The sequence below is a fragment of the Saccoglossus kowalevskii genome, chromosome 22, assembly GCF_978046115.1.
Source record: "Saccoglossus kowalevskii chromosome 22, keSacKowa6.1, whole genome shotgun sequence".
Lineage (NCBI taxonomy): Eukaryota > Metazoa > Hemichordata > Enteropneusta > Harrimaniidae > Saccoglossus > Saccoglossus kowalevskii.
In genome coordinates, this window is record NC_140662.1 from 10,821,639 (window position 1) to 10,832,719 (window position 11,081).

At 35.5% G+C, this 11,081-nt stretch overlaps 1 protein-coding gene across 1 annotated transcript; it reads right to left on the reverse strand.

The window, feature by feature from the left end:
- Positions 1-247: 247 nt before the first annotated feature.
- Positions 248-7,788, reverse strand: LOC146728981 (glutamate receptor 2-like). The gene is made up of 10 exons (XM_085495728.1): positions 7,710-7,788; positions 7,394-7,552; positions 6,350-6,613; positions 5,584-5,777; positions 4,720-4,825; positions 4,313-4,497; positions 3,730-3,834; positions 2,235-2,546; positions 843-1,901; positions 248-490 (listed from the first exon to the last, which is right to left on the reverse strand). Exons 1-10 carry the CDS (start codon positions 7,786-7,788, stop codon positions 248-250), a joined length of 2,706 nt encoding a protein of 901 aa, XP_085351854.1.
- Positions 7,789-11,081: the final 3,293 nt, after the last annotated feature.

An 11,081-nucleotide genomic window follows, 5' to 3' on the forward strand; every position in this document is an offset into this window, starting at 1 on the left:
TATAAATACCTCATCTATTACTATTTTTAATATTTCAAATAGCTTTAACCTCGCTGGCACGAATAATTTACAACTAATACATATTAAGTTTAACTTTTCAATCCGAATTCGGGTAAATTCTTAATAGCTAAGAGTCGCTATTTATAACTATCTATATATATAAGATAACTATTAAAATACATATTCGAAATACAAATGACATAGAGCAAATTGACGGTACACACAATTCTCTTAAAAGCTTGTTGTTTTAAAAAATGAAACTGGGCCTGTCCCAAATTCTTCCATCGTTCGTGAAATGCAGTCTCCCCGGGCTGACTCCTGTTGGCGTCTGCTCTTCTCGTTCACTTTCATTATAACTCATTGTAAACTGATCATTATAGACTTGACTCGTTACACTATGTGTATATTGGTATCGTTGCAAGACATCACTACTGCTTATTGCGCTGGGAAAACCTTCTGCCAATCGATGTTCTTCACCCCATCCTTCATCCTAGAAGAAAAACACGTTTTACTATGATTACTTTTGAACATCTGAGAAATGGTGGATGATTTTTTTTATGATATATTATTCTTCTTCTTCATACCCAGATTAATTCATGACTTGCAAAAAAAATTACAACTATTTGCTAGGTTCATGGGTCGATATACTGTAAAAAACAATGTGATCAGACGCCAAGACCGTCAGTGCAGGCTGTATTTAACATTTAAATAGATCATTATAAATACAAGACAATGAAACTGAAACACGGACCGGAAAGATTCAACACGTGTTAGCATACAGTATATTGACCACATCAATACATGGCATCCTTTTTTTGGATTACTGATTTATCCTCACATACATGATCCTTTTTAGATCCATTCCGCATGTATACAATGACCTCGACCAATGCTACCATTAGCCCAATAACGGCTCCTCCGGCGAGAATGTAAAATATCCCAGCGATGTTGCTTAGTCTTAGTACGTTTTGGCCACTAATGCTAGAGGTAGAACCACTGGAATCCAATGCGACTGACAGCCACCATTTCCTTTTTAAGCCCAGGATAAACCCCTGCTCTCTGAGTTGCAGAATATTCAGCGAGAAATCATCTCTAAATGTTGCCCCTCGTGGAAAAGCGAGACCATAACCTTTACTGTCGAATGGCGAACCTATAACCACCAAGTCACAGTCAGGTATCGGATTTCTGTTCGTGAAGAAGGCATTGAATGTGGAATCCTGCAGAAAGGCATAGTTCTTGGTGCAAGCACGCCTTACTCCTTCTTCGTTGGATGGAACAAGGGGACTTGTTTCTGCAAGTTTCATAGCAGCCCACATTGTCTTGTAGGGTTCTATCTTCGAATCGCGAAAGAATGACATTGTTTGGGTACTTTCTGTGCAACCATAGCTTATTGTCGTCTGTTTCGCGAGATCAGCTACAGAATCAACTGGAGTATCGAGTTTTTGAACAGTTAAAAACGCCGCCATATTGGCAGTGTAACTGGCTATGAAAACGAGAACAAAAAACCACCATGTACCACTGATTATGCGAGCTGAGTACGAGTATGGCGAGAACTGCGACCCCTGCTGCACAAAAGCGCTGAATACAAACCATATACTGTTGACCAAATTCAAGTTGGTTGCCTCGTGTTTAGAAACTGCGTCACGACGTGATAAGTGGTTCGCTTCGTAGGGGCTAATTCGGTTGATCAGTACAAGTAGAAGACTAAACACAATCAACGCACCACAAACACATAACCACATTTCAGTCGACATTGGACTTAAGAAGCTGAAAGGGTCTGGTGGCGAGGGTTCAGGCTTCCGCATGAGAACATCGGTACCAAGGAACATATACGGTGCTGAGAAATCAATGACTTCTTCGCGAACCGAACTAATAGTTAGACCAGCCATAGCTACGTCGGCCTGTAAATGCAACGGACAAAAATGCAAATGAGGTTTCAAATAAGAATTTTTGATTTCTGGAATCGCAGGCAACACGTGAGAACCCCTAGTGACGAACCGCTGATGTCGTGAATAAATGACAATTATGGATGGTCGAGACAATGTCACTTCCTTTGTTAGAATGACACCCAAACACCGAACATAAAGACAAAGTACAACTTGGGAATGACTTTCGATTAAACCACCTATGTCACATCATCGATTTATCACCAATGACAGGTGATTCAAAAACTCTCAGTGAGTGATTAGCCGGACAAGTCTATTTATTTAGAATATAAAAGATATACAGCTTACCTTGCCATCAATCAATTCACGTACCATGCCGTTCCAAGATCCATTATCTAATTGTGCACCGTACTTTCCATCAGGAACAATGTACAGCTCATATTGGAAATCCATTCGCCTCGACAGTTCCTCTATAAGATCATAAAGAAATCCATCAAACCGCTCATTTCCGACCAGGTTTTCGTAGTTATCTCTCCACATTATGAAAGGGTCGTCGACAATTGTGCTTATTCTCAAAGGGTTATCTCCGAATGCAAAATCATAAATAGGTTTTTTGAGAGAAAATATTTTTAAACGTTCCAATCTCGTCCAAGAACCAACCTGCAAGGTATATACAAAAAATACATGTTACAAATTGCCTTTTGAATCATATTTTGGATATTTATGACCAAATTACGTCATATTATATCTATTTATATCGTAGATTTTTGGCATGTGAAGTTAATTGTTATATCACCTAATATTATAATCGACAAGGTACATTAGTTTAATGAGTCATTTCGTTTTCACTACTAAACTGAAACAAACAAGTGAACAGTGGTTTTATATGAAAACAAGATTAAAAAATTACAATTCTGTAATTAAAAGTTCATTAATTATATACTGATAAAATCGAGATCGATTGTTATAACTACTGTATATGGTCCATTAAACCACAATGACAGGTATTAATAAATGTATTTACATGCTTCCTATTCAAACATATAAATAATAATTTAATACAAATACAATGATTGATTTGATTAAAAGAATTACAATGACTATTCTGACACAAATCCACATCCGGCGTGACATTAACATTTTTCAATTATATATATATATATATTTTGCTGTTTTGTTTATTACAACTAAATAAACATTTCCACTTTAGAAGTTAATCTTGTGGCCATTCGTTTATTTAATTTACTTAATAATAGACTTACAAGAAGTGATTTAAAATACGAATCTAATGACGGTTAATTTAGATATATTGAACGCAAATTGTTCAACTCGAAAATGAAATTCATTTTTTCCCTAATTTCATGTTCAATAATGCATTATACAATGAAATAAACGAATGTCAATGTTACGGATTTAAATGTCATTTAAATTTAAACTTACTGGGACAAGTACCCCGAATTAAATGAACAATTAAAAGAGTGGCATGTCTAGTCAAATTAAAAAGTAAAATATTAAATAGTTTTGTCATACTGGTCAACAGTATATGGTTTGTATTAAATAGAAATTGTAACACACAATTGTGGCAAATGTAACAACATGGGTAATAAAAATATTCACTATGTTGATCCAGCTAAGTAAAACCGGTTAGTTTTTTTTACGATATGAAAATAAATCAGTTGAAACACAAGCAAGCCGTCTGTCGCAACAAGATATTCTTCGAAATAATAACCCAGCGCATTGATACAAATTATAATTGCAGTGTGAAAAAATATAGGCACAGCCATATCACATATTCACCCCATGTAAATTCATCCAATTTTATGATCACAAATATTATACTCACCACAACCAGTTCTTCATTTTGAAGTTCGATTATATCAAACGAATCGTTACACCGCATTCCATTCTTTTCAAACGAGATGTAACCTGACAGACCTTGTAATTTCACCTGCAGATATACATATGTCATAATCATTGCAGAGTAATTATGCGTCAAAGTCAAAAAGCATCAATCACCCTTGTATCAATACCATTACCGAATTGTATCTTTCAGATGTTCGAATTTAAGCAGGTGAAATAGACGCCAAATAATAAGATTACACCAAAATAGCTTAAATTCAATCATCTTAAAAATACTGGACGCACATATGTATTGTTCCCAATATATGTACAGATATATATGAATTTCCTACAAACAACATAAGAGACGATGTAAATGTAAATTCACGCGCTCATATCCAGATTGGCGGTTCCCGACAATGAAATGTTAAATCAGACCACGTCATAACTACTCTTAATTACTAAGCCATTAAAAGGTGATACATTTCACAATATCGGGTATCTGTCATGGATAATGGATCCATTAATTATAAAAAAACATCTACAATCCACGCATAGAGGAGCACGTATACTGGTTTTTTTATTACTTCTTTCATGTAGGTTCTTAATGTATTTGATGTTTCCAGGACCAGTAATTCAGTTGCAAAACAGTCATTACTAGAATTCTGATGATCAATCATCCCAGTGTTAGATGTATAATCCCGTATTGACGATAACACGATATTAATTGCATCATAGACTAATATGGCTTCGTAGGTATCAAGTTTATGATCTGAAAGTAATTATACGATTAGTGAATAGTAATAGCATTTTTAGATCAACATGTCTTGTGAGTTCATCAACAGCACACAGAGAAAATGATATGGAAACGTTGTAATACATGTTGCTGTCATCCCCAGAACGATAGCCCTGATTGAACGAGAAATGGTAATATGCAATGAATTACATTTCTTCTCGTTCCGTAGTCACGTGCAAAGTATATACAATGTTTTACCTCCCGCGTCTTCGATGTTAGTGATACCTCCCTGGTAGCTTGGATGAAGTAAAGTCAAATTGGTGTTCGTGTAGATGTATGAGCTAAGATTCATGTAAGAGACGTCCTGTACGTAATACAAAAAATAATAGACACATACACGGTATGTCTTAATGTAGAAGAATGTTCAGAACAATGAAATTTATATTAAAATATATATTTGGAAAATTGATTTCGTATTTAAACGGTGTCGAACAGTGAACTACTAATGTACATTTATATAGAATTCTGTTCTATCATCAATTACTAAATTATCATCAATACAGTATGTACTCACGACATTCGTAATAATCCAGTGATATCGATAACTCAGCATACCAAGGTACACAGCCTGCAAGAAAGTTTACATTGGCACAAATTTTCATTCCAATATACTCTTTTTGTAACAAAATATCATAAAACACCATTTTCCATATAGACAGTGAGTTCCCAAAATGTCAAACGATAGCGTATTGGTTTTAACCCTGCATTTCATTGGATAACAAAAAATCATGCAACATCCCCCACTGTCAAAATAAAAATATAATACTATTATAAAAAAACTCGACTCAGGATGTCGTATACGTGTATCTATAAAGCCATACGCACTTGCGTGTTCGAATACCGCATAGCGCTATGCTAATAAGCAGATATGTGATTAAAGTCATACTAAAATAGTCACTTTGTGTTAAAAGCTGCAGATATTGGTGATTTCCCACATTGTCACATTGGATTCTAAATCAGCTCAAAGCGAGCTAGAGCGACACACTATATGATTCAACAAATATGACGATATAAGTTTTAGTTGAGATTGTCTAATGAAAAAAAGGGAGACAGTAAACTCACATCTCGGAGCACTCTGTCGATTGTTGTTGTATGTGCGTGTATAATTATTTGTTGAATATTCATAGATCGAATCTCTGCTAGCACTGTCTTGTACTTAAGTTCGTCTTCAGTGTTGTGGGTTTCCGAACCCAATTTCAGTTGCCTGGTGACTACTTTTAACCCTGCCTTTGCTGTCTTGGCAACCAATTCCATCTCTATGAATTAAGATATTGAACAGAATTTGGTTAATTAAGTATTTCATATATTTGAATATGAAAAAAAACTCAGAATAATGATATAAGGTTATCATCAAGGATACCTATGCACGAAGACAGTACATCGGCAGTGTCGGCCGACGCGCAACGGAGGTCGATGCGAGGGTGTACTGTCTGAGTGCATACTTTGAGGTAGCATAGTAATAACCTTATTATTATACAAGTTTTTCTTCCAAGCATACATCATGGAAATGCCGAAACCCAAAATGTTTAGAACTGAATCAGCGAACTTCTTTGTGTTGAATTCGGCCAAACTCTGATGGCAGCCATGATTGTTTTTATTATTTGAGGACGCTCACGCGCGTAATCATTCCATATTTAGAATTCGCATTTCCTAATATGGTAGGATGAAAATACCCTGTAAAAATTACGGCATGCTGTAACTTATGGCGTTACGGTGATAGATGTATAATAATATATATCTTACTAAATAAAATTCTGCTTTCTCGAAATTGTGGATTTGTGTTTTTGCATATTCCTTTCAGACGAGGTCAATTAATAGAATGACATACCTGGATATGTTACACCGTCAAACACAATTGCTACCGAGTTCCATTCGTAAAACTTAATCAAATCAACAATTACATCGGAAATGTCGCCTTGACTCGGTGATAAGTGTAAAACGCCGTCTTGTTTGCCGTTGTCTTCGTACACATAACTCTGTAGGACGGCAATTCCCATGGATTTTGCTAAACTTATGACACTGTCGCATATATCACTACATGAACTCGTGATAATAACTGCTACTACGTCATGATTTAATAGGAATTCGCAAACTGAAAAACAAAATCTACGTCAATATTTAACGTTTTCCCCACCAGTTCTCTTTTTTCATCACAAATTCATAAAATAGCCCCGTTTATAGTTTGCACTTTCCTTCAGAAGATTTGGGACAAAAATAGCCAAATGTTTTGAGTAAAAACTGACAATTGACTCAAATACTGTCTATTGGCCCCAATATTAGGGTTTATTTCCAGAAATATTCAAGAAAATAAGAAAAAAGTACAGAAAAATTCCTGCGGGAAGTCTTGTGCTGAAAAGGTTAAGTAATAGACCATCATTCGGCCACGTTATGGTATACCTGTAATGTTTTTTGTGTGGATGCAACGAAACATTCTGGAAAGTTTAACAATTACTTGCCCCTGAAGTAGCATTTTACTGTATAGAATAAACCTGGTCAGCGCAAAACTGGTTTTTGATTTTAGTGTATGCATGTTCATTTATAGAGTGGCTTCCATAGAGGGCAAAATGACATATTTGTTGCCTGTAGCCGATTAACACCTCATTGCAGCGCGTAGATGTAGACATATTTTACCTTAGAAATTCTGCATATTATTGTATCATCAGTAAAATTTATTTTCCAAGCACAAAACTGAATTCAGACTAGTTAAAATACCGATTTAGTATTTAGTATCGGTTATGGTAGCAATTTAGGCTTGTACATGTGTGCCAATCGTATCGACATATTCAAGAATTTGTCGACAAAAGGAGGGACGAACTCGGTACCATGCATGAATATACAGTGTTATTCAAAAAATAGGGAGCACTTGTTTTACCGTCTATTGTTTGCCGTACTGGATTCTGAACAGACATCGTCAGTTCTTTCACTTGTATATCATTGAGGCAGGTATTGTTGTGCATTCTGATACATAGATCAGAAATGACATCATTGAAAAACGACAAATCCATTCGTTCATTTTCACCATGGATCCAGCCTGGAGACAAAAACTATACGATTGTCAATTAGTAAATAAAATTATATTACAGCTCACGTTGAACAATTAAACGTATACGCGTAAAGCTTATATTATAAAACGAGAATATATTGTTAGAAATGCCCTCAAATTAAATTAACATGAACCAACTACTTACCCACCGAGACGGGCGTACAAAAGGAGACACACACAGACATGTAAGAAATGAGGAGAAACCGCGAAACACAGACCGTCATCATGATGTCGATAGCATAATACACAGCGGCCGATCTGATCGTAGTGAAGTGAGACCTGCAGAGAAGCAAATTTAACTGTGTACTCGTCCGGTTATTCTGCAAATATTAGTTATTGTGCAAACACTGGAAAGTAAATATGCCTCTGAACTAATGCACCGCTGTTTGTATGGTCCATATGGATTTCGCTGATTCACTTTCATTTCTATATTTATTGGTTTGTAGAGGGCGCAATGCATTTTACAATGCTGGATACATTTTTTTTTTAGAATACTATCGTCTATGACGAGAACAATACAACAATTAATTAGACAATAAAAACATTTTTTTAAACGAACGAGTATTTGTCGCGATTGTTGTGGGTGGGCCTTATGCATGAGCTAGTCTGTGCATGTGAGTTCACATGGTAATGAAGTGAAGTCATGGAGACAGCCAATCAGTGATGGTACAGACTTTTGTGCCGACGACGTGGTTACATGGCGACTCACCAGACCCTTCTTGAGTGTACTTGAAATGACTCGATTCCAGGCTAGAATTTTTCGATGCAAATATAAAACATACTGACATTAATTATTATGTATATATTAAAATTTGTCTTTGGTTAAGGTAGAGATGCAGTTTACCTGACAGGTATTTTAATTAGTTAATTAGAAAAGCAAGATGACCTCCCTTGTCCACAAAACTATATATTTTTGGAAAGCTTAGTGTATGAATTTTAAACATTTGTTAGTATTTTTTTATGGACACTGTAGTTTGAAATATGCACAAACATGTGCTTTTTTGGTCAAAAGTGATTTAAAAAAAAATTAGCTTCTAAATCATGCTTCTGTTTCCTGTCAAAATTGGTTTATGGGTACATCTGTTTACTATAAAAACAGTGCCGTCTTGAAAACTGTCTACCAGTTGTCAATTTTACAGGGCAGCAGCTCAAACTTCACGACTTCAAGTTTATGCATAAATTAACACCCAGACTAGTTTTCTGTGCGATTGTTGTAACACTGTTCAACCAAAAACAATGCCCCGACGGCGTTTTGAAGAGAAACACAATTCACTCAGTAAGAAGTTTGCTAATGCTCATAATTAAAATGGCTGTAACCGTTCGAAATTTAAATGTATTATTGTTTTGTTAAAAGTTAAATATAGTGCATGATATGGAGATCCCGTCATTTTTTTTCACCATGTTTCTTTTTTGTCATTTATGTACAGCCTTGCTAAATCTTGCTAAGCATTCAAAAGAGAGAATGTTTGCACCTGTTATCTATATTTTAAACTCGTTTTTTGAGTATGTTCAACTATTCACAATTCTACAAAATTTTAACAGTCTATAGCCAAGACTGTTTGGATATTAAAAAGCAAAAAAAATTCACTCCCAAGTGCCTACGAACCTGCATCTCTACCTTAAGTCTATGAATATTTTTTTTACATTCAAATTGGTAGAATGTTCAATCCCCCGTACGATTTAGGTAATGCTGTTTTCTGTATGCCGCCTGCCACGACAGTTCGGCTCACATCAAATATATATTTATACATGACAACAGTACACGTAGTTAGAATCGACCGCTGACTCACTCTGCGATAATCGCGTTCCATCGAAGAAGCCTTTGATAAACTACAACTTATTATTATACACTTATACACAAATAAAGAAAAAAAGTGTACTACTTGATCGCTGATTTCTTTGTTCATAAGCGTCGGATAGAAAAGAACAGGGCTCAAAAACGCCGGTCACTCAGTGCGCCCTCACGCGATTGTTATTGTCAAAGCCAACCAATTGTAATCCAAATATCTCGAGCAAAACATTGTTTGAATTGCATAACTGAAAAAAGAGAATATATGGTTCCTTACATTTCATTTCATTTCATTGCATTGCATTGCATTACATTGTATTACATTACATTACATTGTATTGTATTGTATTACATTACATTGTATTTCATTTCATTTCATTTCATTGCATTGTATTGTATTGTATTGTATTGTATTGTATTGTATTGTATTACATTACATAACATTACATTACATTGTATTGTATTGTATTGTATCACATTGTATTACATTACATTACATTACATTACATTTATGTAATTGTCTTTATACAATGCTTGGGGACAGTTAGATCTAAGAATGGCCGACTTTTACACAGATGTTCATAAAAGGAGAATCAACCAAGTTGAAGAATGCGCTGTATTTTTAAATCAATCAACACGCAATGCCAATAGTTATTTATGTTTGATACGAACACCCACCTCAATCACACATCTTGTATCTGTTCATTTGGGCGAATTCGTTCCAACATAAATTTGGGACACGGAACATTTTTTAAACATTGAATGTCGAAATTTTAGATAATATATTATTTTTAGAAGTTTGACAACAACATTCGTCATCCACCGATGTTACTTTTCCGCCAGAGAATCCTTTTATTGGCAGAGGGAGCTACCACATACTCGGAAGATAACAATTAGTCATTATTTCAAAAAAAGTCAAGGAGATTTATAGAATAGATCTAAGAGTCCATGAACTCTGTGCTACCCCTCCTGGTTTGCTTATTTTGTTATATATATGTATATAGAAATATTGCCCACGCGTATTGTATTTCTGTAAAGCTCCATACTTGATTGCTTGGTTGCCATAGGCAATACAGAAGTCTAATATTCAGCAAAAACTAAATAAACTCTTAATGTGCAGTACTAGTATTTTATAGCATGGAAACTATTTATTTATGTTCATTTTAGCCTGACATGTAGACATAGTAGCGCCCTCGCCGGCCGAACGGCATCATACTTTATTGTCCATTTCTGCTCATATCATTCACCGCCAATCACTGCCGTTTCAGTGAATGTCTATTATTATTGTGTGCGCGTTCATGAGTGAAGCTAAAACTATTCGGTCGAATTCAACAAAAAGAAGGCGATCGAAAAACGGAAGCAAGCGGGAGGTTGGTCGAAATGAGTACTGTATCACACTCGCTATTATTCAGGTTATCCATAGTTTTGCCTTCCCGTATACGTGCTTTCAAAGGGAGAGCCACAGTCGGATACTAGTACTTGTTTGTAATAGCGATATGGCTAAGACATCATGTTCCTTAGTGACGCCATTAACCAACGCCCACTAGAGGCGAAATGACGCCATGCAAAAAGAAGCTTTCGTCTGTTTCACAGCGCGTTTTATACCCAATATTTAGGGAATTTCACAGCACATAATTTTTTTTATCGCCAGAATTCATGCATAGATCTCAAGTTTCATGTACGGAGTAACAAAAGCTAGACCTCTGCTTCCAGCACATTGTGAACTAA